At 34.9% G+C, this 22976-nt stretch overlaps 1 protein-coding gene across 4 annotated transcripts; it reads right to left on the reverse strand.

Moving 5' to 3' along the window:
- Positions 1–791: 791 nt before the first annotated feature.
- Positions 792–20734, reverse strand: LOC130010240 (uncharacterized). 4 transcript variants are annotated; one of them, XM_056102039.1, is made up of 6 exons: positions 20693–20734; positions 15681–15753; positions 15367–15440; positions 4341–4375; positions 3264–3360; positions 792–2647 (listed from the first exon to the last, which is right to left on the reverse strand). In XM_056102039.1, exons 5-6 carry the CDS (start codon positions 3299–3301, stop codon positions 1765–1767), a joined length of 921 nt encoding a protein of 306 aa, XP_055958014.1. In that variant the 5' UTR covers positions 3302–3360; positions 4341–4375; positions 15367–15440; positions 15681–15753; positions 20693–20734; the 3' UTR covers positions 792–1764. The 4 variants fall into 4 exon arrangements, with proteins under 4 accessions (XP_055958014.1, XP_055958015.1, XP_055958016.1 ...); XM_056102040.1 differs by lacking the exon at positions 15681–15753 and having other exon boundaries at positions 20693–20711; XM_056102041.1 differs by lacking the exon at positions 20693–20734 and having other exon boundaries at positions 4341–4446; positions 15681–15767.
- Positions 20735–22976: the final 2242 nt, after the last annotated feature.

The following is a 22976-nucleotide window of genomic DNA, read 5'->3' on the forward strand; positions in this document are numbered from 1 at the left end:
TAATTGTGAACTCTGAGTGTCCACAAGCTAAATTCTTATTTCCTGTACAATCAGGGGCCATAATCCATGAAGTTACGGTCCGATACATGCCAATATCGAAAGGAGTCGATATCTTAGGGAGATAAACCTATATTTTAAGTTTTGTCACAATCGGGTAAAAATTGTGACCTGGAGAGTGTCAAAAAACAAATTGTGGACGGACGGACGGACGAATGGACAGGGGCGACGACAATATTCACCCACATGGAAATATGGGCGTATAAAAATATTAAACGGCTTGTAACATAGGCTATAGCCAATATTGATATTTTCTGAAAGCTTATAACTTGGGAAGCCATTTTGAAAAAAATCCCATTACCTACTGAAGCACCTGTGGGTTTGTTTTTGTTTATGTCACTGATGTCGGTGAATTGAGAAACCAAACAACCCGTGTCCTGAAATCCCTATCACACTTAATCTGATTAAAACACAGATCCTATTTCGTTTCGTTTTATTATAGTTCAAAATAGGGTTAGGGTTAGGGTTAGGATTATAAGCGTTACGGGAGAGGTCATATAGGCCATGCCTGTTCCTCAATCTCCTTCAATTTCTGAATAAAATATTGTTAAAAAAAGTAATAATAATAATAATAATAATAATTATATATGGCGGCGATGTTGGATTCAACTTGGGTCCAATTTACCGCCAATCAGTATCAAAACATTTTCATTAATAGTTTCATACTAGACTCAGAACGATGTTGTGAGGGGAGGGGGCGTGTCCATCACATGGGCTCAGAACGATGTTGTGGGGTGGGGGGGGGCATCAAATAGGCTCAAAATCAATTGTCACCCATCATACACGTAGTCATGGTTTATTCTTTTATCATGAAAATATGCCGTAAATCGAAACAAAATACTATTTCAATAAAAATTAAATCTACACAAATCAAATATGCCATTTTTGTACTGGAAATATTAACGAATTACACATCAAGTTAAACTATTAAAACTAAAGAGAAACATTTAAAATTCATCTTAAGGGGTCTTATTAGGTGTTGAGTTAAGCATTCCCCTTTCAGCTGTGACAAAGTGATCTTTATATTTTTCAACAAATTGAACGATCATTTAGGTGCATGAACTCAGATTTGATAATATATGATATTGACGTTTCACCTCTGTATTAAAAAACTAATTAATTCAATATGTCCTTTACAAGCTACACATGATATGTGTATAACACTAGGCAGAACTTCAAAGAGAATGTAGTAGTTGTCAGTGTATCATACTATGACCTGACAATGACATCCAAAAAAATATGCAGTGTAATTACAGATATCATAATTTGATAAATAAACAATACCATATATGATGATCACTCTTGTCCATCTTCCCTAATTGTTGAACACTATATAAGCAGGTGTTTATTGACAGTAAGTCTGACATGGAATTGAGCTTCTACCGGATTATGTCTATTTCATGTTCTTAATAAAGGTCTTATCAATTATGCTGATCTTCTGCTATCTGTAGTGTTACATAGCATAATATACCTGACGCAAACGAATGACGTCGCACGAGTTTCAAAGTTGTTATGTAGAAATTGTAATTGGGATGTGTTACGTTCTCCACATGACGTGACTTATTAGCAGCTATACCCTTTCATAAAACAAAGTTCTGTGTATGATATAGTTAGAATCGTTTATTGTTAAAACTACTGATAGTGTGAAAATGATGATATCTGGTTTTAAGTGGGCTACATCAATAGATTGATAATAAAACACACTCCCTAATCGAATGGAAGCATTGGAAGGTCATAGGTCAGGAGTGGCGGGCCATCAGGCGCTTGGAACCAGAATAAAACAAAATTTATAATCGCAAGCACCACAATTACACAAACATAAAAAGCAATTTCTCTTGCTGAAATTCTATTTTCACTTAGAAGAGCATCTTGTAGTTCTTCCATTTCCTTGTCATGTCTTAGCTGTAGCTCTCTAAGTTGGTCTTGCAACTGCTGGGCTACCTCGGTGATACTTGCTGCTACCTGATGAGGGGTTGACTTATGGATATCTCTTGCGTTGGATATCAGGGTACCAATATCTATGGGGAGTGTGATTAGGTTGAACACAGCTCCAACTATGGGCACAGCGTCAATAGCAGCTCCAACACCTCTAAGTGTGGCTCCAGATGCATCCAAGAGCACGTCCACCAATCTGACTAATTGAATTCCCGCCGTTACTACGCTACCAATAGGAGCCACGCCTCTTATGGAATGAATAAATAATCTAAAACCCTCCATTGCATTTTGATAATCCAGTACAGCCTGGTTATCTGCCTCGAGCACTTTGTTGCATTTCATTCTTGTGTTTTTACTAACTACAATATCGCCTATGGCAGCTCCAGCACTTGTGACACCAGATAGAACTCCCACGCCAGCCCCCGCCGCTGTTAAAACAACGCCAACTCCAAATAGGGGTATCGTTGCCAATCCAGCAATTGTTAAACCTGCTGAAACTACTCCACCAACGGCACCGGATATTTTACTGATCCTGACCTTGCGTTTGCTTGAGTTTAATTCATCGGCCAGTTCCAACAATATGGCTACTGTAGCTTGTCGACGATTAACAAACTTAGCAAAATCAACTTCATGTTGTCGGATTCGTTCAAGCAACCTGGAAAATAAAAATATGAATTGAGTCATATGAATTTACGTGTACGTATCAGTGCTAGGTTAAAGTGCCGCTGTAAGATCGATTCCTTTTGGAAAATCGATCAGTACTTGTGTGTTGATTCAACTTCAGACAGATCATGTGAAAAATACTCTAAATATTGTGTACAAGGGGGGTAAATACAAACGCACCAGTCCAGAGTTATGGCCCTTGTTTCACTTTGTCGAACCTACTAAACATTCTGTCGACAAAGGTTATCTTCCGATATGCATTATTTAAATTAGTAAAGCGATTAAGGTTATTGAATTTCAACAAATTCTGATAACACTTCTAGAGCTACGACCCTTGTTTCACTTTGTAGAACCCTGTGAAATGCTCTAGCGACAGAAGTTATCATCCAAACTATATGGAATTGACATCAGTGTCTTGTAAATGTCCCTTTTACCAAAAGCTTTAATATTGTCTTGTTTTGTAATATCATAAATGACGTAGTTAATGACGTCACATGTACTTACTGTGACATCAGTGTCTTGTAAATGTCCCTTTTACCAAAAGCTCTGATATCGTCTAGTTTTGTAATATAATAAATGACGTAGTTAATGACGTCACATGTACTTACTGTCGTCGTTGATGTTCATTTAGTGTAGCATCAGCCATGGAGGTGCGTCAATATAATGTATGTTGATACGCCCTCTTTTCTACAGATCGAATATTCCCTGGAAATTGCAAATAGTGAGAACTGTCAGTCCAATATCCGGTTCTAATAGTAATCGAACTAGAAATTATTTCACAAAAATTCTACTCAATATTTCGTTTCAGTTTTAACAATTCTGACAATAAACCCAGTCTAAATAATGTTTCGATAAACCACACAGTAGTCCAAGCAAGGCTCACATGCTGGTAACTGACGAAATAGACCACTGCACACAAGCAGAGCTATTGGATTTAAAGGAAATAATTTCCGTTACAACTAAACTTACAAGCTGATCAGCAATACACATTCGCTTGGCCGCTCCAATCAGTGAAAGGGGACACATTTGGAAGAGTTGATTAGCTCTCTATATTATTTTTTTTTCTTCTGCAAATTAAATTCTAAAACATTTATTTTGAATTGTTAAGAAAAAAAATAAATGTGTTGTGAATATATCTTGATAAAAAATATTTTCTATTTAGTGTAAATCTATACTAATATTTGTGACTGTCGTTTGTTTGTCTGCCTTGTCTGTCTGTCTGTTCGGGGTTGTCGGGTACGCTATGGTTGTCCCGAGGCTACTGCGTTCGGTTTCAGAGTTGTACTACATTCAACCCGTGCAGCGCCGGGCCATCGGCCAGTAGGTAGGCCTACATAAAATTGTACGCGAAGGCGTAAAATAAGTAAAAGACACAAATTCTCCTCCTACCAGATTGTGTTAGACTACGTTCGATGTAAACAACGCATGCGCTATCGACGCCGTATGATGTGACGTCACAAGTAGACATATAATGCATGTGACATTAAAGGCCAGTCATCTTCTACAGATAAAGAGTTGAAAGAAGGCTTTCGCATTACCCCTGCAACCAGATTGAAAGTTATCCAGGGTCGTATTTCCGTAACAGCTAAATGGAGAATATTTTCCGACATAAAAATAAAATCGTAATATCGTATCACAAACATTTAAAATCACATTATTCCAGACTATAGTAAGTACATACTTACCGGTGTCTCAGGTATAATGCTGAACTATATCCAACCTGTAACGAAGATTTGAGAGACTTGGTTGTTCTATTTAAATACTTCCGTGCTTGTCGTTATAATAGAATATCTATGAATAGTCAGTATTTATATTCAGAAATTAAATGAAATGAAATGGGGTTTAACGTCCTACTGTTCTGCTCCTAAACTGGGCTAATGAAAACGGGATTTATATTCAGAAATAAACCCTTATATGGTATGGAGACCGTATAATATAGCCCAAGCAGCAATACCACACAATTGGAAAGACTTAATAAATAATCATTCAAATCTTGATTATGTTCCCGAATACATGCTTAAAATGGTTGACAATTTATTAACACCAAATGATTATAAAACCATAATTATGTGCCCGCATTGTTATTAAAAAAGTGAATGTGAAGAAGACCCCAAACATATCAACATTGATTTTAAAATACCACATTATGTTATCTGGATCAAGGAAAAATTAATTAAAACTGGTGACACTTTATGTCCTTCTTAATTGTAAAGAAGAAACTGAAGATATTTCATTTATTTTACTCATGTGTAGATATATCAATATTAATTACACTTATTTATGTATTATTAACACTGATATTGGCTGTACTGCGCCGATGTCGGGGCAACATTTCCCTCACAGCATACTGTATTGCGTATGCCTGTTTTCATTAGCCAAGCAGGACGTTATTCCCCATTTCATTTCACTTGTATAAAAGTTAACCACAAACGCCAAGAAACCGCGCTATACATGTCAGCGTTATATTTGTTAAAATGATCTCCTATTATGATACATGTCAGTGCATTCTATCGGAGTCACTCTAAGATTACACGTATACCAGTCGTCGAGTCCTTCATAGATTTCTCTTTTGAATGTTATTGTATTCAATATGAATACTATTTTGATCTAACTTGACGACCGTGGTAAACAATTTTAAAAAATCCTAACATCAAATACCATACTAAGCAGATAACTTGTTTGACTCCTATACGTCGCGTGATTCTTATCTTAAATTTTCAGAATTGAAACGGGGGGGGGGGGTGAATAGGTAACATTGCATCACACTTCAAGTGGTGTTGTTTCGATTTCCCGCTCGTGCGTGACATGGTTTGTCCAACCTTGTGGGTTTTATCCGGGTACTCCAGTTTCCCCGCCCCTAATACTAAAGACTTGTACGCCCAAACTGACTATTGAAATGGTGTAAGAATCATATGATAGTCATGAATTGACTTAGTTTGTGTTATGCCCAAAATTTGCCATATACATGTAAATGTATTGGAAAGTGATATAAACGAATTTTGTGAAAATCTCTAAAAATTAAACTTAAAGGAAGCACCAAATCCAGTTGAAGTGCCCCACGTTCAAGAAAAGGCACCCTCTGTGTCCAGTAATAAATAGGGCCCTTTGTCTTCAAGACAAGACTCTCTGTGTTTGTGTCCATGCGTGTGGCCCATCATTCACTAGTGCACATAGGCCACGTTGTTTTTGTTATCCCTTTTCAACACACTGTGCGCTGAATTCGATGCCTGGATGTTGGGTGCATACTGATATCAATACCCAGATCCCTAGTACACATTGGCGTGCATGTAAAATAACTCTTGACAGTTGAAATTTCATATGTCAGAGCAAAATTTCCTTACTGGCATATTGCATTCATTAGCCCAGTCGGGGTAGAACAGTAGGACGTTAAACCCTATTTCATTTCATTTCAATGCGTTTCACGTTTATTTTCCCACCACAAAGATTTTTTTTGTAAAAAAAAAATATATTAAAATTGACTTGGGTGGAAATTCTGAAAAACAAATTATATTAGAAATGACTTGGCTAGAAATTAAAATCGACATAGGTGAAAATACTATTAAAATTGACTTGGGTGAATATTAAATTATATTACAAATGACTTGGGTGCAAATTATGAAAAACAAATTATATTAAAATTAATTTGGGTGAAAATTCTAAAAAACAAATAATATTACAAATGACTTGGATGGAAATTAAAATTGACATCGATGAAAATTATCAAAAAAAAAATAAATTATATTACAAATGACTTTGGTGAAAGTATAAAAAAAAATTATATTACAAATGACTTGGGTGGAAATTAAAATTGACTTGGGTGAAAATTATAAAAAAAAATTATATTAAAATGGACTTGTGTGAATATTTAAAAAAAAATAAATGATATTATTTTTCATGTCCCTTGTCTATAATGTCCATAAAATATCTAAACGATCGGTTAATATTTATTATTTTATAAGAATCCAGTTATTTATATTTAGGTACGTTTTGATCACATTTGTGGACGTTTTTCTTTTGTTCGTTTTTAGTTTACAAAGTTTTTATTGTCGGCAAAAGCTACCGAATTGAGCGATTTTTGCATTTTACAATTACTGAAACTAAATGAATCATTTATAAAATTGATATTCCGTTTTGGGATTCAACTTTCACAACTTTTAAGAATCCGTTTGCGAGAGAACCATGCAGGGACCGGCACATGGTGGGTGATCGATTTTCACCATTTGAATTTATATATGATGGGTAACCCCTCCAAACCCCACTGCCACAATTTTAGATCAATCGAACCATTTTTAGAGTGTAGAAAAATATTTGAGATTTTAAGACCGAAAAAAATCATCATTTTTCGGCCACTTTTCAATTATGGCTTACAACTAAACTACGGCGAGTAGATTAATGAAGCTTTATAGGGTAGCAGATATGGTTAGTAAGTATACATTCTGAAAGTTTGATGGACTTACGTTGAGCGGTCTTTGGTATAGAGACTTAGTGTTGTAAGGTACCAAAATATCTATCTGTTTATCTGTCTAATAAGTATCTAATCACGAAAACAGAGCTCACAATTACACCGTTAAAATTTTTAAAAGCTTAATTTACTGTAAATGCCAAAAGAGCTGTTCTTGGTAAATACAATTAACCTCTCTAGACTATTTTTCAACATTTTATTAATTCGGCAATATAATCTCATGATCTAGTAGAAGGCTGATGAATTTTGGAACAGCAAATCGTAAAAACTAAATAGTGTAGTAGTCATGTACATCTGTCTATACTTGACAAACAATTCAAGCGATATTTCAAAAAGACAAAAACAAATAGTATATGAGAGTAGGGTCACTATTGTAGAATACTCCGCGCAGTGTTTCGTTTGATGAGACCTAATCCCACTCAACACTGCCGTAATGAAAGCAAATTTCTTTTCCAAATTATGACTGGTCAATAGTCCGATCAACAGCCAATACCTAACTGCGTAACAATATCATTCGAGTTTAAACAGAGCTCCAAATATGTTTACATAACGTTAGGTCATGATTCACGAAATTTATTACGTCCAATTAACCAGTGCATGGCAGAATATTGCAGAAAAACTGATTGCGCGATAAACGAGGCTATCAAAACGGCTACAATGCAAACAATACTGTTTGGAGACGAACAATACTTTCACCCTTTTTAATACCTTAAATCACTCTCCAAAATTTTAGGGAAGACCCCAGATAAAACGAAAGACGATTTGATTGAACGGGAAGAATAGACACACTCCCCAAAAAACATAAGTATTAGAAGTCAATCCAGCAATGGCCAGAGCGGTATTTCTCGGGCTATTGCTTCAGGAATATGCTATTGTAGTTTCTTTCGGATAACTGGCTACTAAACCGCATTTTATTTGTGCAAAAGACGGGGAAATGAACAGCTGATTTATATGGCGCATGTAATACATGTACAGAGGCATGTCCACTGCACATACAATTATATTAATTTAATTAATCCTGATAACAAGATGAGTTTTAAATCTTGATGTAAAACAAGAAAGGATTTAATGATGATTTAATTATCTCTGGAAGATTGTTCCGCAGTTTAGGCGCATTCACTGATCACGATCCGTATCCAAATCATTTTAATTTGCACCTTGAGCAAATGATGACGGTTTGTTCGGCCGGAGGTTACGCGAGGGAACTTGTATTTGCATAAGGTTAGATAAGTATATTTGAGCTAAGCCATTCACACACTGATACGTCAAAGACAGACTTTTGAAGATGATTCTTTCATGAATTGGCAGTCAATGGAGTGATTACAGAAAAGGAGTAATATGAGAGTATTTTGGTGATCTGGTAAGAATTCGAGCTGCGGTATTTTGTACAAGTTGATTTTTTTAATATTGGCACCAGATGTTTCTACTAACAGGCTGTTACAGTAGTCAATCCTTGAGAATACCAAAGAACATAAAAGTGTAGCAACTGCTTCCTGGCCAATGTTCCTGGATCGAAGATAACAGTTTCGAAAAATTCCACTAATGTGACTACATGCTCAAATTGGACCCTAAGAGGACACCTAACTTCTTCAGAGTGTCTCATGGTACAAATATTGCATCTCGTACAACCATAACATTTGAACTTGTATTTTTGCAGATGTGTATTTGCACCACATAACATACATTCTGATTTAATTAATTCAATTAAATTCAATTTCAACATATTTCTTGCCATCCTATCTTTAATCTTAGAACTAGTATTCTAGTTCTATGCCTTAATGTCATGTGTACAATTAGGGGATGGAACAGTTTTTGAAAGGGAATAATTTGCGATCAGCTGTGTATCATCTGCATAGTTGTCCAAAAGGACTGATCCTTGTGGAACTCCCGAATGAATCATCTGGACCGGCCCAACACAGGGTTGCAGGAAGTCGGTTGCTTGGGGCATTATCTGGCCTAATAATCCATGCAATGAATGATTTTATTGGAAAAATGAAGTAAAAAATGTAGTCATTTTCTTCAAGTTCGACAATCAAATTTAATATGAAAAAAATCCGTGCCAGTCATTTTGTCAAAACCAAATATTAGTATTAGTAGTCCTCAACTTCCAATATTAATAGAATTGTCCTCAGTCCCGCAGTGGGTGAGATATAGCATCATGAAATTTATATGTTTTAACATATCGCAAAAGCTACGTCTCAAAATAAATTCCTCATAGCCTCTAATGGTTTCGGAAAAATTTAATACTCTAGTCATATATACTGAAGTAGTAGACAAGATCATTCATAAAACAAAATTTAAAAAAAAAAATCAATAGGCAATTTATGGGAAGCATTTGAATTTTTCGGGGAACGCGGTGTGAAATTATAAACCGATACACGGATAAATTTAGTTTTGATTCTTCGAAGACTGTTGTAAATTATCGGAGTTGGTGGGGTCATGGAATTCTATTTTTGCATCAATAATCCTATTCATGTTTTTTCGCTATGATTATTTGAGCCAACATTTCGACATAGAGTGAGTCAGCTCTCATTTCAATTTCAAATGAAAGAAATGTCTTTATGGCTGTCAATCAAATTGTTTTCTTCTTTAACACAATCGACAGGATATGACTCGATGTCTAGAGAGTATCCGGTTAAATTTTGACTGTCAAATAGTTTGTCCTATTCAAATTCATTTAATTGAAACGAACCTTACCGTAATAAATATAACTAGACCTGCGATGCAGTGGTGACGGGTGTCGCCGATGCCTCATTACCCTTGAAGTGACCGTAGCAAGTGTTATAAAATAGACGCATAATTAGCCAATAAATCCAGCAATATCAGTTTCAATTATACAGCGACGACTTGACACCATGATATCACTTTCGTTATCAACAAAATAAATAAATTGGATTTCAGAAATAACCACTTCGATTTGTCTTTGCATGCCAATGAAAATGAATAAAAATTTGAACAGAATTAATCCTTTAAATAAAGTCTTATTAAAGTGCGAAAACCTTTAAATTCCTCACAAAATTGTCTATTTCTCAACAAGGGAAGATGTTATAAACATTCTTTAGATATTTTTATGATCATATTGTTCTCCATTGAAATCAAAATTTCATAATTGTATACCAATATAGAATATCACTTACTTCGAACAAATATTTGTGTTGGAGGCTGAAATTATTGTTTTTGCCAAAATGACATTACTTCCGTTCATAAATAAAAGTGTTAAATTAGTTTTATGAATTAATAAATGGCATTGTGACACTATCCCGTGTCGCGGTACCAAAATGACTAAGACTGTGACACTACGGTATCGTTGTGTATACGGCCCGTGACACTAGTCAGGACGTTCACGTTGTGCATAATATGATCAATTAACTCTGGTACACTTTTTACGTTAACTATGTTTTTATATCTTTATAACATCCATAATACAACGATTATATACAGGAAACTAAAACACACAGCTATGCCATTAAATATAAGCTAAATATAAGTTCTCTATTCCCTAGCTTGTGTTTTGCGACGGTGTTTACCAGCCTCTCAGTCTGGGTGGGTTTTGTGTATGATTTTCCCCTCTCGGACAGTGAACATTAGCCTGGAGGTGGTACATAAGGAATGACCTGTCTAGTCGTTTGGATGTGACGAAAAACCGAGGCCCCATGTACACATTGGCGTGCACGTAAAATATCCTTTGACAGATGAAATTAGATATAAGAGTAGACCGTAGCGCCGATGTCAGGGCAACATTTCCCTCACAGCATACTCTATTGCGTATACCTGTTTTTATTAGCCCAGTCGGAGTCGAACAGCAGAACGTTAAACCCCATTTCATTTCATTTTTATAAAAGTAAACCACCAACGCCAAGAAACCGAGTTATACATGCAAGTGTTGTATTTGTTAAAATGAGCCCCAGCTATTATACATGTCAGTGCATGTCTATCAGAGTAGCTCTATACCAGTCGTCGAGTTATTCATAGATTTCTATTTTGAGCTAACTTGACGACCGTGGCAACCAATTTTAAAAAAACATAATAAGGCAGATATCCTGTTTGACTCGAATGTACGTCTCGTGATTTTTAACCTTTAGGAAGCTTTCAATAATGTATAGAAATAAAGACGAAATAATTTAGTTTATACCCCCAGTGATTTCATACTCTCATTGATACTATTTATCAATATCATCATTCATTAATTGTACGTACATTGGCTTGTTCATGTTTCGGACACTTTCACTGGAAAACCCACGAGGTCATATATGACCAAGATAATTACGGCCTTTACCATATTAACATATTGTAGTGTTTCTGTGTCGGTCACATTCGGTTATTATATTACAAATGACTTTGGTGAAAATTATAAAACAAAAACAAATTATATTACAAATGAAATTAAAATTGACTTGGGTGAAAATTATAAAACCCAAATTATATTACAAATCACTTGGGTGGAAATTATAAAATTTACTTGGGTGAAAACTATTAATAAAAAACAAATTATATTAAAATTATCACAGATGGCTTGGGTGAAAATTAAAATTGACTTGTGAGAAAATCCCCCCCCCCCCCAAAAGAAAAAAACAACAAATAATATTACAAATAACTTTGGTAAAAATTCTAAAAAAAAAATTATATTACAAATGATTTAGGTGAAATTCTAAAAAACAAAATAATATTACAAATGACTTGGGTAAAAATTCTAAAAAAAAAAGTATATTACAAATGATTTGGGTGAAAATTCTAAAAACAAATTATATTACAAATGATTTGGGTGAAAATTCTAAAAAACAAATTACATTTCAAATGACTTGGGTGGAAGTTAAAATTGACACGGGTGAAAATTCTAAAAAAACAAATTATATTTCAAATGACTTGGGTGGAAGTTAAAATTGACACGGGTGAAAATTCTAAAAAAACAAATTATATTTCAAATGACTTGGGTGGAAGTTAAAATTGACACGGGTGAAAATTATAAAAAAAAACGACAAATTTTATTTAAAATTGAGTAAGGTGAATATTAAATTATATTATAAATGACTTGGTTGGAAATTATGAAAAACAAATTATATTAAAATGACCTGGGTTAAAAAATTTTAAAAAAAACAAAACCAAATTATATTAAAAACAAATTTTATTAAAATTGACTTGGGTTACAAATGGCTTGGGTGGAAATTAAAATTGACAAACTATATTACAAATGACTTGGGTGAAAATTATAAAAAAAAATATATTAAAATTGACTTGGGTGAATATAAAAAAAAAAATGATATTATTTTTCATGTCCCTTATCAGCCACCGTATAGATTGGCTATAATGTCCATAAAATATCTAAACGATCGCTTAATATTTATTATTTTATAAGAATCCAGTTATAATATCATTTTTGTAATTACTGTAACTAATTGAATCATTTTTAAACTGATATTCCATTTTGGAATTCAACTTTCACAACTATTAATCGCTAAAAAAAATAACAGTCCCACAAAAAGCGTTCGAGGACTAGAATATACTCGCAAGACGACTTGTAAAATTTAGATCTTGCATAATACCTTTTAAAATGTACCGCTCGCACCTATCTATAGACAATTATGTTGTGATTACGAGTTAACTATCTCGTAAGTAAGTTTCGTTTATTGGTTTAGTGGTACACTTTCAAGTTAATAATGAAACAAAAGTTGGGGAACAAAAAGAGATACGTCACCATTTCTCGGGGAACGCAGTTTGAAATTAAACCTATACACAGATAAATTTAGTTTTGATTCCTCGAAGACTGTTGTAATTTATCGGAGTTGGTGGGGTCATGAAATTCTATTATTGCATCAATAATCCTATTCATGTTTTTTCGCTATTTCAAGGTTTATTCAAAGACGAGTAATTCTGTACAGTTTTCAGTCAATAGTTCGGCATAGATTGAGTCAGTTCTCCTTACAATTTCAACTACGAGAAATGTCTCTATGGATCGAAAATGCAGACGCTGCAAATCAAATTGTTTTCTTTTTATGTTAAGTATTATTGAACACGAGGGCAGGATATGACTCGATATCTCGAGAGTGTCCGGTTAAATTTTGTCGGCCACAGAGTTTTTGTCTATTCAATTTCATTTAATTGAAACGAACCTTACAATAATAAATATAACTGGAACTGTGATGCAGTGATGACGGGTTTCGTCGGTGCCACATTACCCTTGAAGTGACACATCTTCCCGTAGCAATGGAAACGTTAACAGATTTACACAATGAGCATTGCACAAGTGTCATAAATTGAACGCATAATTAGCCAATAAATCCAGCGATATCAGTTTCAATTATACAGCGACGACTTGACACTATGATACCACTTTCGTTATCAACAAAATAAATAAATTGGATTGCAGAAATAACCACTTCGATTTGAACAGAATTAACCTTTTATACAAAGCCTTATTAAAATGTGAAAAAGCTTTAAAATCCTCACAACAATATTGGCTATTTCTCGGTAAGGGAAGATGTAAGAAACACATCTTTGATATCTGTGTTTTTGTCCATTGAAATCAAAATTCTATACGAATATGGAATATCACTTACTTCAAACAAATATTTGTTTTGGAGGCTAAAATTATTGTTTTTGCCAAAATGACATTACTTCCGTTGATAATGAAATGTTAAATTAGTTTTATGAAATCATATATGGCATAAGGTATCACATGGGGAAAATTGTATGAAAATCAAATAATATTTGACACTTTTGTAAACCAGAAACCATGCAAAATGACTTTTTAGAAAATCGTCTATTTCGTCTCAATTGAACAAATTACAAACCATGTTGTGATATCTATATGGCCATGTCCTTTTTATTGATATGTTGATTTAAACTGAAAGTTAAAACGTAGCAAGTAATTATAGTGATAAGAAATATTGTTTTAGAAGGTAAAAAATACTCCCATTTTTCGAGAAAAGGCCGTCTCCCCCGGTGTCAATGTTCAATTGTAATCAATTTGACATAACACATATTTGTTTTATGCATCAAATGGTATCACTTTTATGAAAGTACAATAGTAATGGACTCTTCTACAGGTAAAATAACGTGAAAAGTGATTCATACACATTTGACTATTTCTCAGCAACTGCTCATATTACAAACTAACTTTGACTTAATGTTACAAGTTTATGGAAGTTACGAGAAATATTTCAAAATAGGAAAAGCCCGAATCCATTGTAAATATCTCATATTTTACATCTTTATTCACCTTTAAATCGAAATGGCGCAAATACAAAACCGGCAATTAAACAAAAATATGAGCCCACATGTTGACATATTCTGTGCCTGTAGTAGGGGCATTGATCTTGATCTATCAGATTTGTAAAAATTAATATTTGCTTCTAAAAATTGTAGTTTTGGGCAAAATTACGCCACTTGCGGTGCCGACAGGAAACTTTATCCTAAATAAAAACAGTTGCGAAAGGGCACCACGGGACATGTGTACTTTAATTTATGCAAATTTGGCAATAAATAATTAACCTAAAACCTATAAACTGAATTAGCCAATGGCTGCTAAGGAAAATTATCGAGACAAAAATTGTTCACTTTTTTGCTCAAATCAGATGACCCTATCACACTAGGTAAAATGCCACAAAAGAATATTCATCAATAAAAAAAAAATTGTCAAAATTTAGCGATTAATAACGGATTCTACGAAAATCAAAAATCTAAAGTATAGTGGCTATGTGCCCTATCTCCGGCTATTTCAAAATGTATCAAATGTTAAAATCTGATCATTATTGTTAATAATACGGCAATATTTAAAAAAACGACAACAAAGTTGATTTTGGACTTTTCGTATTGTAGTAGAACGTTCGAAACAGTTTTTATCTGTAAGTCACAATCACTTTCTCGGTAAAACTGAAGGCATCTGATCAAGAGATATGATCAAATTGGAAGAAAAATAATAATAACAATCAGAAGAACATAAGTAATAACAAAAACAATAGTGTTTCACACACAAGAGAGAGAGAGAGAGAGAGAGAGAGGGGGTTGTTATTTAAATATAATCAATAATGCCCATCCCTCATGTGTACAGGGATAAGTAATTAATCAAACAATATATATTCTACACGTATACACCTGCAATGTAGAAATACTTCTTACTTGGCGTACAGCTCATTCTAGTCCAGGCCGAGGTACGGAATAAAAACCACAAACTTGACCCATTTTATCCTTACGAAGTGTTGACCAGTTGTGAAATAATCGAATTAAAAACAATGAAGTAGGCACATACTTACCAGTGTCTCGGGTATGATACTGGACTATATACAGCTTACCAGTGTCTCAGGTATGATGATGGACTATATCCAACCTGTAGCGAAGATTAGAAGTGGTTTGAGAGACTTAAAATACTTCCGTGCATGTCGTCATAATAGAATATCTATGGATAGACAATATTTATATTCAGAAATAAACCCTTGTATGGTGTGGAAACTGTATAATATAACCCAAGTAGCAATACCAGAGAGTTGGAAAGTCATGATATATACTCATTTAAATGGGGGACAATTTTTAACACCAAATTATTTTAATACGATTATTTTATACTCACTGTTATTAAAAAGTGAATGTGAATAAGACCCCAAACATATCAACATTGATTTTAAAATCGAACACTATGTTGTCTGAAAAACATAAACTGAAGATAGTATTCATTTATTTTACTAGTCTGTAGATGTATCAATGATATTACATTCATTTATTTTACTCATCTGTAGATATATCAATATTAATTACACTCATTTATGTTTATTAACAATGACATTATTAATACTGATATTGACTGTATATATAACATGTTTTATGTGATAATCTGTCCCCAATCTACGACAGTTGTCCACGTCCCTGTAAGTAAACGACCCTCTCTTATATATAAATATGCAATGCCAGAACTAAGACACATCTTAATTTAATAAATAATTTTATCAAGAAATTCACCAAAATATTAATTTCATATTAGGCCATTCTTGCACATTATGTATATGCTGTGTTCATAGGCGTACGGGATCGATGAATGGTAAGGGAACAAAACCTGAAATGTTCCAAAATATACTATTCAAAAAAAGTAGGGGATATTTGATTTTGGGGGCATAATACTAAAATATGCAAATGACTACGAAAAAAGTCACTATAGAACCTAACAGAAGAAACATTTCCAGTTACATGTGACGCCCAAACGCACCAATAACTACCGCATGGAATGCAGGTGATGCTTGGGATCATCATGGGGGTCCAACCCAAGATTTGCACGACTCTGACTTTGAATGTTACAGTCATTGTGGCATTGAATTCCAGGGTGGAAACATCAGTTTAATTGTTTTAGTGACCAGAAAACAAATTTTGATATGCGTCGGCTTACCCAAAATGAAAGGTTACGTGCCCTTGGCATGCTACAGATCGGCACAACACAGGCGGTTGTGGCGCGGACGATGAATGTTTCTCAGTCTGTCATAAGCAGGCTATGGTCCAGATACCGTGATACACAATCTGTACAGGACAGATCACGCTCAGGTCGACCAAGGGCGACAACTCAAGCCCAGGATCGATTTATCCGTACCTTGGCCTTGAGAAATCGTGTCATCACAGCAAATAAGATCAGCGCTCGTCTTCAAACAGACACTGGTGTGAGAGTGAGTGGCCAGACGATTCGGAATCGACTGCATAGGGGTCACCTTCGCGCCCGACGTCCTCGCGTGATCCCTTGTTTGAGAGATCATCACATTCAGGCAAGACGTCGTTGGTGTAGGGATCGTCAACACTGGGATAATCGACGCTGCAGCAATGTGATGTTTTCAGATGAGTCAAGGTTCACTGTTGATTTTTTGGACAGACGTAGGAGGGTGTGGCGTCGTCGAAACGAGCGCTTCCAAGACGTTAACGTCATCAGACATGATCGATTTGGGGGTGGTTCTGTTATGGTGTGGGGAGGCATCACTGTTGCTGGAAGAACGGCTTTACATGTTGTTGCAGGGCGTGTTACAGGCCAGTACTACCGGGACAACATCTTGGCAGTCCATGTTGTGCCGTTCGCACGACGTCATGGCCGCCGTTTCATCTTCCAGGATGACAACGCAAGATGTCACAGGGCCAGGATCGTTACAGGTTACCTCCAACAACAGAACATCACCACATTACCTTGGCCAGCACTGAGTCCCGACCTCTCCCCCATCGAGCATGTCTGGGACATGCTTGGACAGAGGTTACGTCAACGTCAACAACGTCCTGCCAATGTCCAAGAACTTGCTGCTGCGTTGCAACAGGAATGGGACAATCTGGACCAAAATGACCTTAGACGTCTCATTAGGAGTATGCCACGTCGGATCAATGCTTGTTTGGCAAACAGAGGAGGATTTACCCGTTACTGACTTGGTTGTGATGCTGTGGTAACTTTGCTGTTTGACCCCGGGTATCATTTTACCCTTATAATGGTCAGTCTGTGCCTTACTTAGTCTAACGATCATTTGGAATAAATCGATGAATGTGAACTTCATTTCATTTTGTCATTTGTTTCTTCGTCAGTTTCATTAGGTGACTTTAATAACACTTAAAAATCAAATATCCCCTACTTTTTTTGAATAGTATATGTCGGGTTCTCCCAACCAAGAATGACTCGAATTCCATTCAACTAATCAATCGTTTACAGTCCACGTAGAAGGAAGCGTCGCGAGAAAATTTTGAAAATTTAACTGTCACTAACACGTGTCCCTGTTATTCCGGTCTGTGAATACAAGCTATCCCGCCTGTGAATACACCAACATCAATGTGGTCCGATATAGCCTGACTTTAAAGGTTGACCTCAATCCCAAACAACCTATCAATTTTCACGTAGTTTCCAATTGTTTTGCAACCGAAACCCCACTTTATGCCGATTGATTTCCAACAATCCAATCGGAGTCTTGTAGTAGCATTAGCAAATAATATTCGATGCCCGATAAATGTGTTACATAATGACAGTTGAATTTATTAAAATATTCTGATGTTGGCCATTGACACCCATGATGGCTCTGACACTCATTAGTCATACCATAATATAAACTTATAGCTGATTCGTGTTATGTAATGTCCGTTGTCTTATAAGCAATCTGTATTGAATCTTAAATCTGATATGATGCAGTAGGCAGATGTGTAATCTTGTGAGATCGTTGTCTAGAAGGGTTTATAAGCTAGAATCGAAACCTGGTCAGACAAGATGAGACTAGGCGAGGTCGTCTAGAAGTTAACAATAAAAGTATTGTATGGAGCTATAAACAGAGTTGAGTTTTGAAGAACGAATACTGTAACAAATGTCAAACAAACTAAAGTGGCTCCAGACAAAATGTTATAAGTCATAGTCAATTCAGTACAACCTCGTGGTATACAATTAAAATAAGAGAAAAATTAGTGTTTTATTCGATTTCGGGCGTTTTATTTTGTGAACTAGATGAAATACCAATTAGTGTTTTATTCGATTTCGGGCGTTTTATTTTGTGAACTAGATGAAATACCAATTATGGTTTTCAATTTACACGTAAGTTAGGGGGCAGTGGATATTATGTATATATCTTATATGATATGTCACGATAATGAATCATGTTCTATAGTTTCGATTCTTTTGTGACGATATACAACGGCCTATTCATTGCATGAAGTCATACAGAAGGACTAGGGTCAGTGTGTAGGATAAGTGGTGGGTAAGACGCTGACTCGCTAGCCTGGAGGTGGTGCAGAACGAATGGCCTGACAAAGACATCTGTCTAGTCGTTTGAATGTGACGAGAAACCAAGGTCCCATGTACACATTGGCGTGCACATAAAAGATCCTTTGGCAGTTGAAATTAGATATAAGAGTAGGCCGTAGCGCCGATGTCGGGGCAACATTTCCCTCACAGCATACTGTATTGCGTATGCCTGTTTTTATTAGCCCAGTCGGAGTCGAACAGCAGGACGTTATGCCCCTTTTCATTTCATTTTTATGAAAGTAAACCACCAACTCCCAGAAAAAGAGTTATACATGCAAGTGTTATATTTGTTAAAATGATCTGCTATTATGATACATGTCAGTGCATGTCTATCGGAGTAACTTTAAGATTACACCTATACCAGTCATCAAGTCCTTCATAGATTTCTCTTTTGAATGTAATTATATTTAATACGAATACTAAAAAATTCTAAAAAACAAATTATATTACAAATGACTTGGGTGGAAATTAAAATTGACATGGGTGGAAATTAAAATTGACATGGGTGAAAACTATATAAAAAAAAATTATATTAAAATTGAATTATATTACAAATGACTTGGTTGGAAATTATGAAAAACAAATTATATCAAAATTGACTTGTGTTAAAATTTAAAAAAACAAAAACAAATTATCTTAAAAACAAATTATATTAAAATTGACTTGGGTGAAAATTTGAAAAAAACAACAAATTATATTCAAATAGATTTGGGTGAAATTCCTAAAAAACAAATAATATTACAAATGACTTGGGTGAAAATTCTAAAAAAACCAGATTATATTAAGCCATGGGGGAGTGTTTGCTCGGACAACAGTCGAATTCCAACTGGCAAGTAGTTTTTGAAGTAGATTAGAAAAGCACAATGTTTAAGACAGTGTTTTCCAACCTGGGGTCCGTTAAGTCAGAGGGATCCGTGGGTGGAAGGCGGGGGGGGGGGGCTGCACGGGGGAAAATAATAGCCGTGAAAAAAGATAGTACGAAACATTTGGTATTTGGACAATGAATTACAGTCGGCTGATTTCCAGTCAATTTGTTCTGTTCTTCAGATTGAAAAGACGCACAGGAACAGACTAAATTTAGATTAAAGCGGTGTGCCCTGCTTTTTTTTGGGGGGAAATGTCTTTTTTGAATGTCATTTACAATAGGAAAGTTTGTCGGATTAATATTCCAAATAATCATTGTTTGTAACTTCTGTATAAACTTGCAATATTGCGATTCTTTATTTACTTTTAGAGTTCTTGTAATATTACACTTCCCCACAATTATAATCTTGTGAGCTGTGTTGGATTCAGATGGAGAGATACCCTAGGCTACCCGCTTATGAGGCCCCTTCCAATTCGCCACCCTTGCGACTAGAGGAACATGAAAATGTGTTTAAGCAAAGTCAAGGAGGACGACAGTGTTAAAAATACTATACACCTAAGCCCGAGACCCCCTAGATCTTGGGGCGCTATGTTTCAGTCTGCCAAGCCCATCGGTAAATCCGACACTGCTTGGATAGATTAAAATGTAATAACTATTTTTAAAAATTACTTTCATATCACTTCGCTCGGCTGATCATTTATACATATAAACATAAAGGGTATCAGTATCATATTTCGAAAATATTTCCTTTCATATATTATCGTTGCTCAATAAATGTGCTATTTGTGTACAACTGAGTCATAAGATAAGTTAAGATTAAAACCCTGTATTTTAAAAAACGCGAAAAGGAGGCCTATATTTGCAGTTACCAAGCATCAATAAGCTAGAATAAATGTCATCATCGTCGAAACGTTGCATGTTAATAAACCAGTAATTGTTATCCATAAATAGTGTTTAGTGTAATAGAAAAAAATGTACTAACTAGTTCGTTCCGCACGACTGTCTTTCGTGTCCTATATCCCTTTGTCGAGATAATTCAAATTTTGACAAAGCGGCGCAATACCGATGGGAAAAACAAAATATAGGGTCAATGTGACCTTGTTGCTTCTGTTGCAAAATATAAGTGCAATGACAAATAGAGGACGCCAGTAAGAGAAACAAACAGATATACCGACATTGAAATTAATTATGTGGAACCATTTTCTGTAGGTGGGCATGGATAGGAAAGATATGAAGTTATGTAGAAGGATTATGTTTCTACGTACACGGTAAACATTAAATGGAATACTTGCGTCATATGATAGTATCTTGCCTATATATGGTTACATGCGCAATACGAGGTAAAAGACTTGTACCCGGACATCCTTCTCCAATATTAATTATCCAATAAAACTAAAACGCTTACAGTCACCATTAAAACATGAAGATGATATTAAACATACTTTCGGCACCAACGTAGTGTAGTAGAACCCGAGTATTAGAATTGTCTTTACGGGCGTAGAGAGAGGAATGGTGTTTAACGTCCACTCGAAACAACTTAGGTCATTTCGGGACTAACATACGGTTCAATTTTATTTCAGTAATTCGCTCGGAGAAAAGCCTCGAGGATGAACAGGCGACCCTACACCCTGTAACGTACAACCGGGGAATCGAAACCCCGCCAGTTGACTTAATGACAGACTTTATGATACAACGCGGCGCGCGAACCATTCGGCAATCCAACCCCCTATTAATCTCTTGTGGAATGGGGGTCCGAGAAGACATTTTGAAACATTATGTTTTCTAAGTAAAATATTTTTGTGGTAAAACGCTCTATCATAATTATTTTAAGTCGAAAAGCTTGTGGAATGTAAGTACCACATATGCGGTTAATTTCGTTCATCTAGGCACGATCACTGAAATTTATATTTACCAAAAGCAATAAAACTTATACTCTGAATATATAAAATTGTCCAAAAGGTTGTTACTGGAAAGGTGCTTTTTAAAAATACTCATTGATTTTAGTTACTAAATCTTGTTTTGTTTCTGTAAAATATTTGATTGGTCAGTTGAAAAGGAACTACTTGTTTTATTTTCAAAGAACGGTTCATTTTTTTATTAAAAATTAACTATCTTTATTTAAAGGACTTTGCTATGGTTGAATTGCAGTCACAAAAATGATGTATCGCTACGCCGGAATGTAATCAGGTTCAGTAGAAGTGAAATCTATACCAAAGAATTATATTACTTATTTATTTCTGCATGTAAGAAAGGATTGGGTGATAACCAAAATCTCCTACTCGTCATTTTCTGATATAAAAAAATATCAACACTCGTCGATAAATTAAAAAAAAACCTCAGCAAAGCCAAGGTTTATTTTTTACTTTATCGACTTGTGTTGATATTTTTTGATATCAAAAACACCCGTAGGAGATTCTCTATTTATCAGAACTTGTTTTTAGTTAATTTATTTGATATTGATTTTTCGTATACCATTATTTTACAAATCTTATGGAAACTTTACAAGTAAAATAAATTTTATTGTATTCATGGGATATGCTATTGTAAGTTTTATATATATATTTGATATGCTATTGAAACTAAAGGTCTTGTAGAGGGAAGGATGTGTACATTATAAATGTTGTATAATGATAAATAATTCAGATGTCCTTAAACGTTAACAAGGCAATATTAGACTTAGCATGATGAATTCTCAATGTTACCAAAGTACGCATAAAATTAAAGTTTGCACAAAAACAAAAAATAAACTGTTATTTATAGACGTGGAAAATGGGAATCCAATTGCCCCAGGTTCCTTTAAATTGGTTTAACCAGGAAATGATTAATAATTATTATTGTTTTATCCAATGTGTGTAGTCTGTACCTTTAAATTGGTTTAACCAGGAAATGATTAATTAATTATTGTTGTTTTATCCAGTGTGTGTGTAGCCCATATATAGCTTTAAATTGTTTTAACCAGGAAATGATTAATTAATTATTATTGCTTTATCCAGTGTGTGTAGTCTGTACATTTAAATTGGTTAACTAATTAATCTGTTAAATAAATATTTTTATTTTAAACTGTTTTTCATCTAGTCCCATATACAAGAATTCAAACCAAACCGTGTACCGAATCAAACCATGAAATCAGCTACTCCCAAACTGACTGAAACCATCAGATCCTGACTTTTCATCTTACAGATACTCACAAAATCGCTGCAACATTTCCATTAGGTACTGCATACTCTATATGGTTCGCGGCATTCGTTGTAACATCCGCATTATGT

Source organism: Patella vulgata, chromosome 6 (genome assembly GCF_932274485.2).
Source record: "Patella vulgata chromosome 6, xgPatVulg1.2, whole genome shotgun sequence".
Classification (NCBI taxonomy): Eukaryota; Metazoa; Mollusca; class Gastropoda; family Patellidae; genus Patella; species Patella vulgata.

Coding starts and splice junctions, on each gene's coding strand:
- LOC130010240 (XM_056102039.1), bottom strand. CDS start 3,301: ATGGCTGATGCTACACTAAATGAACATCAACGACGACA. Junction 2,648..3,263: donor AATGAACATCAACGACGACA/GTAAGTACATGT, acceptor TTTATTTTCCAG/GTTGCTTGAACGAATCCGAC.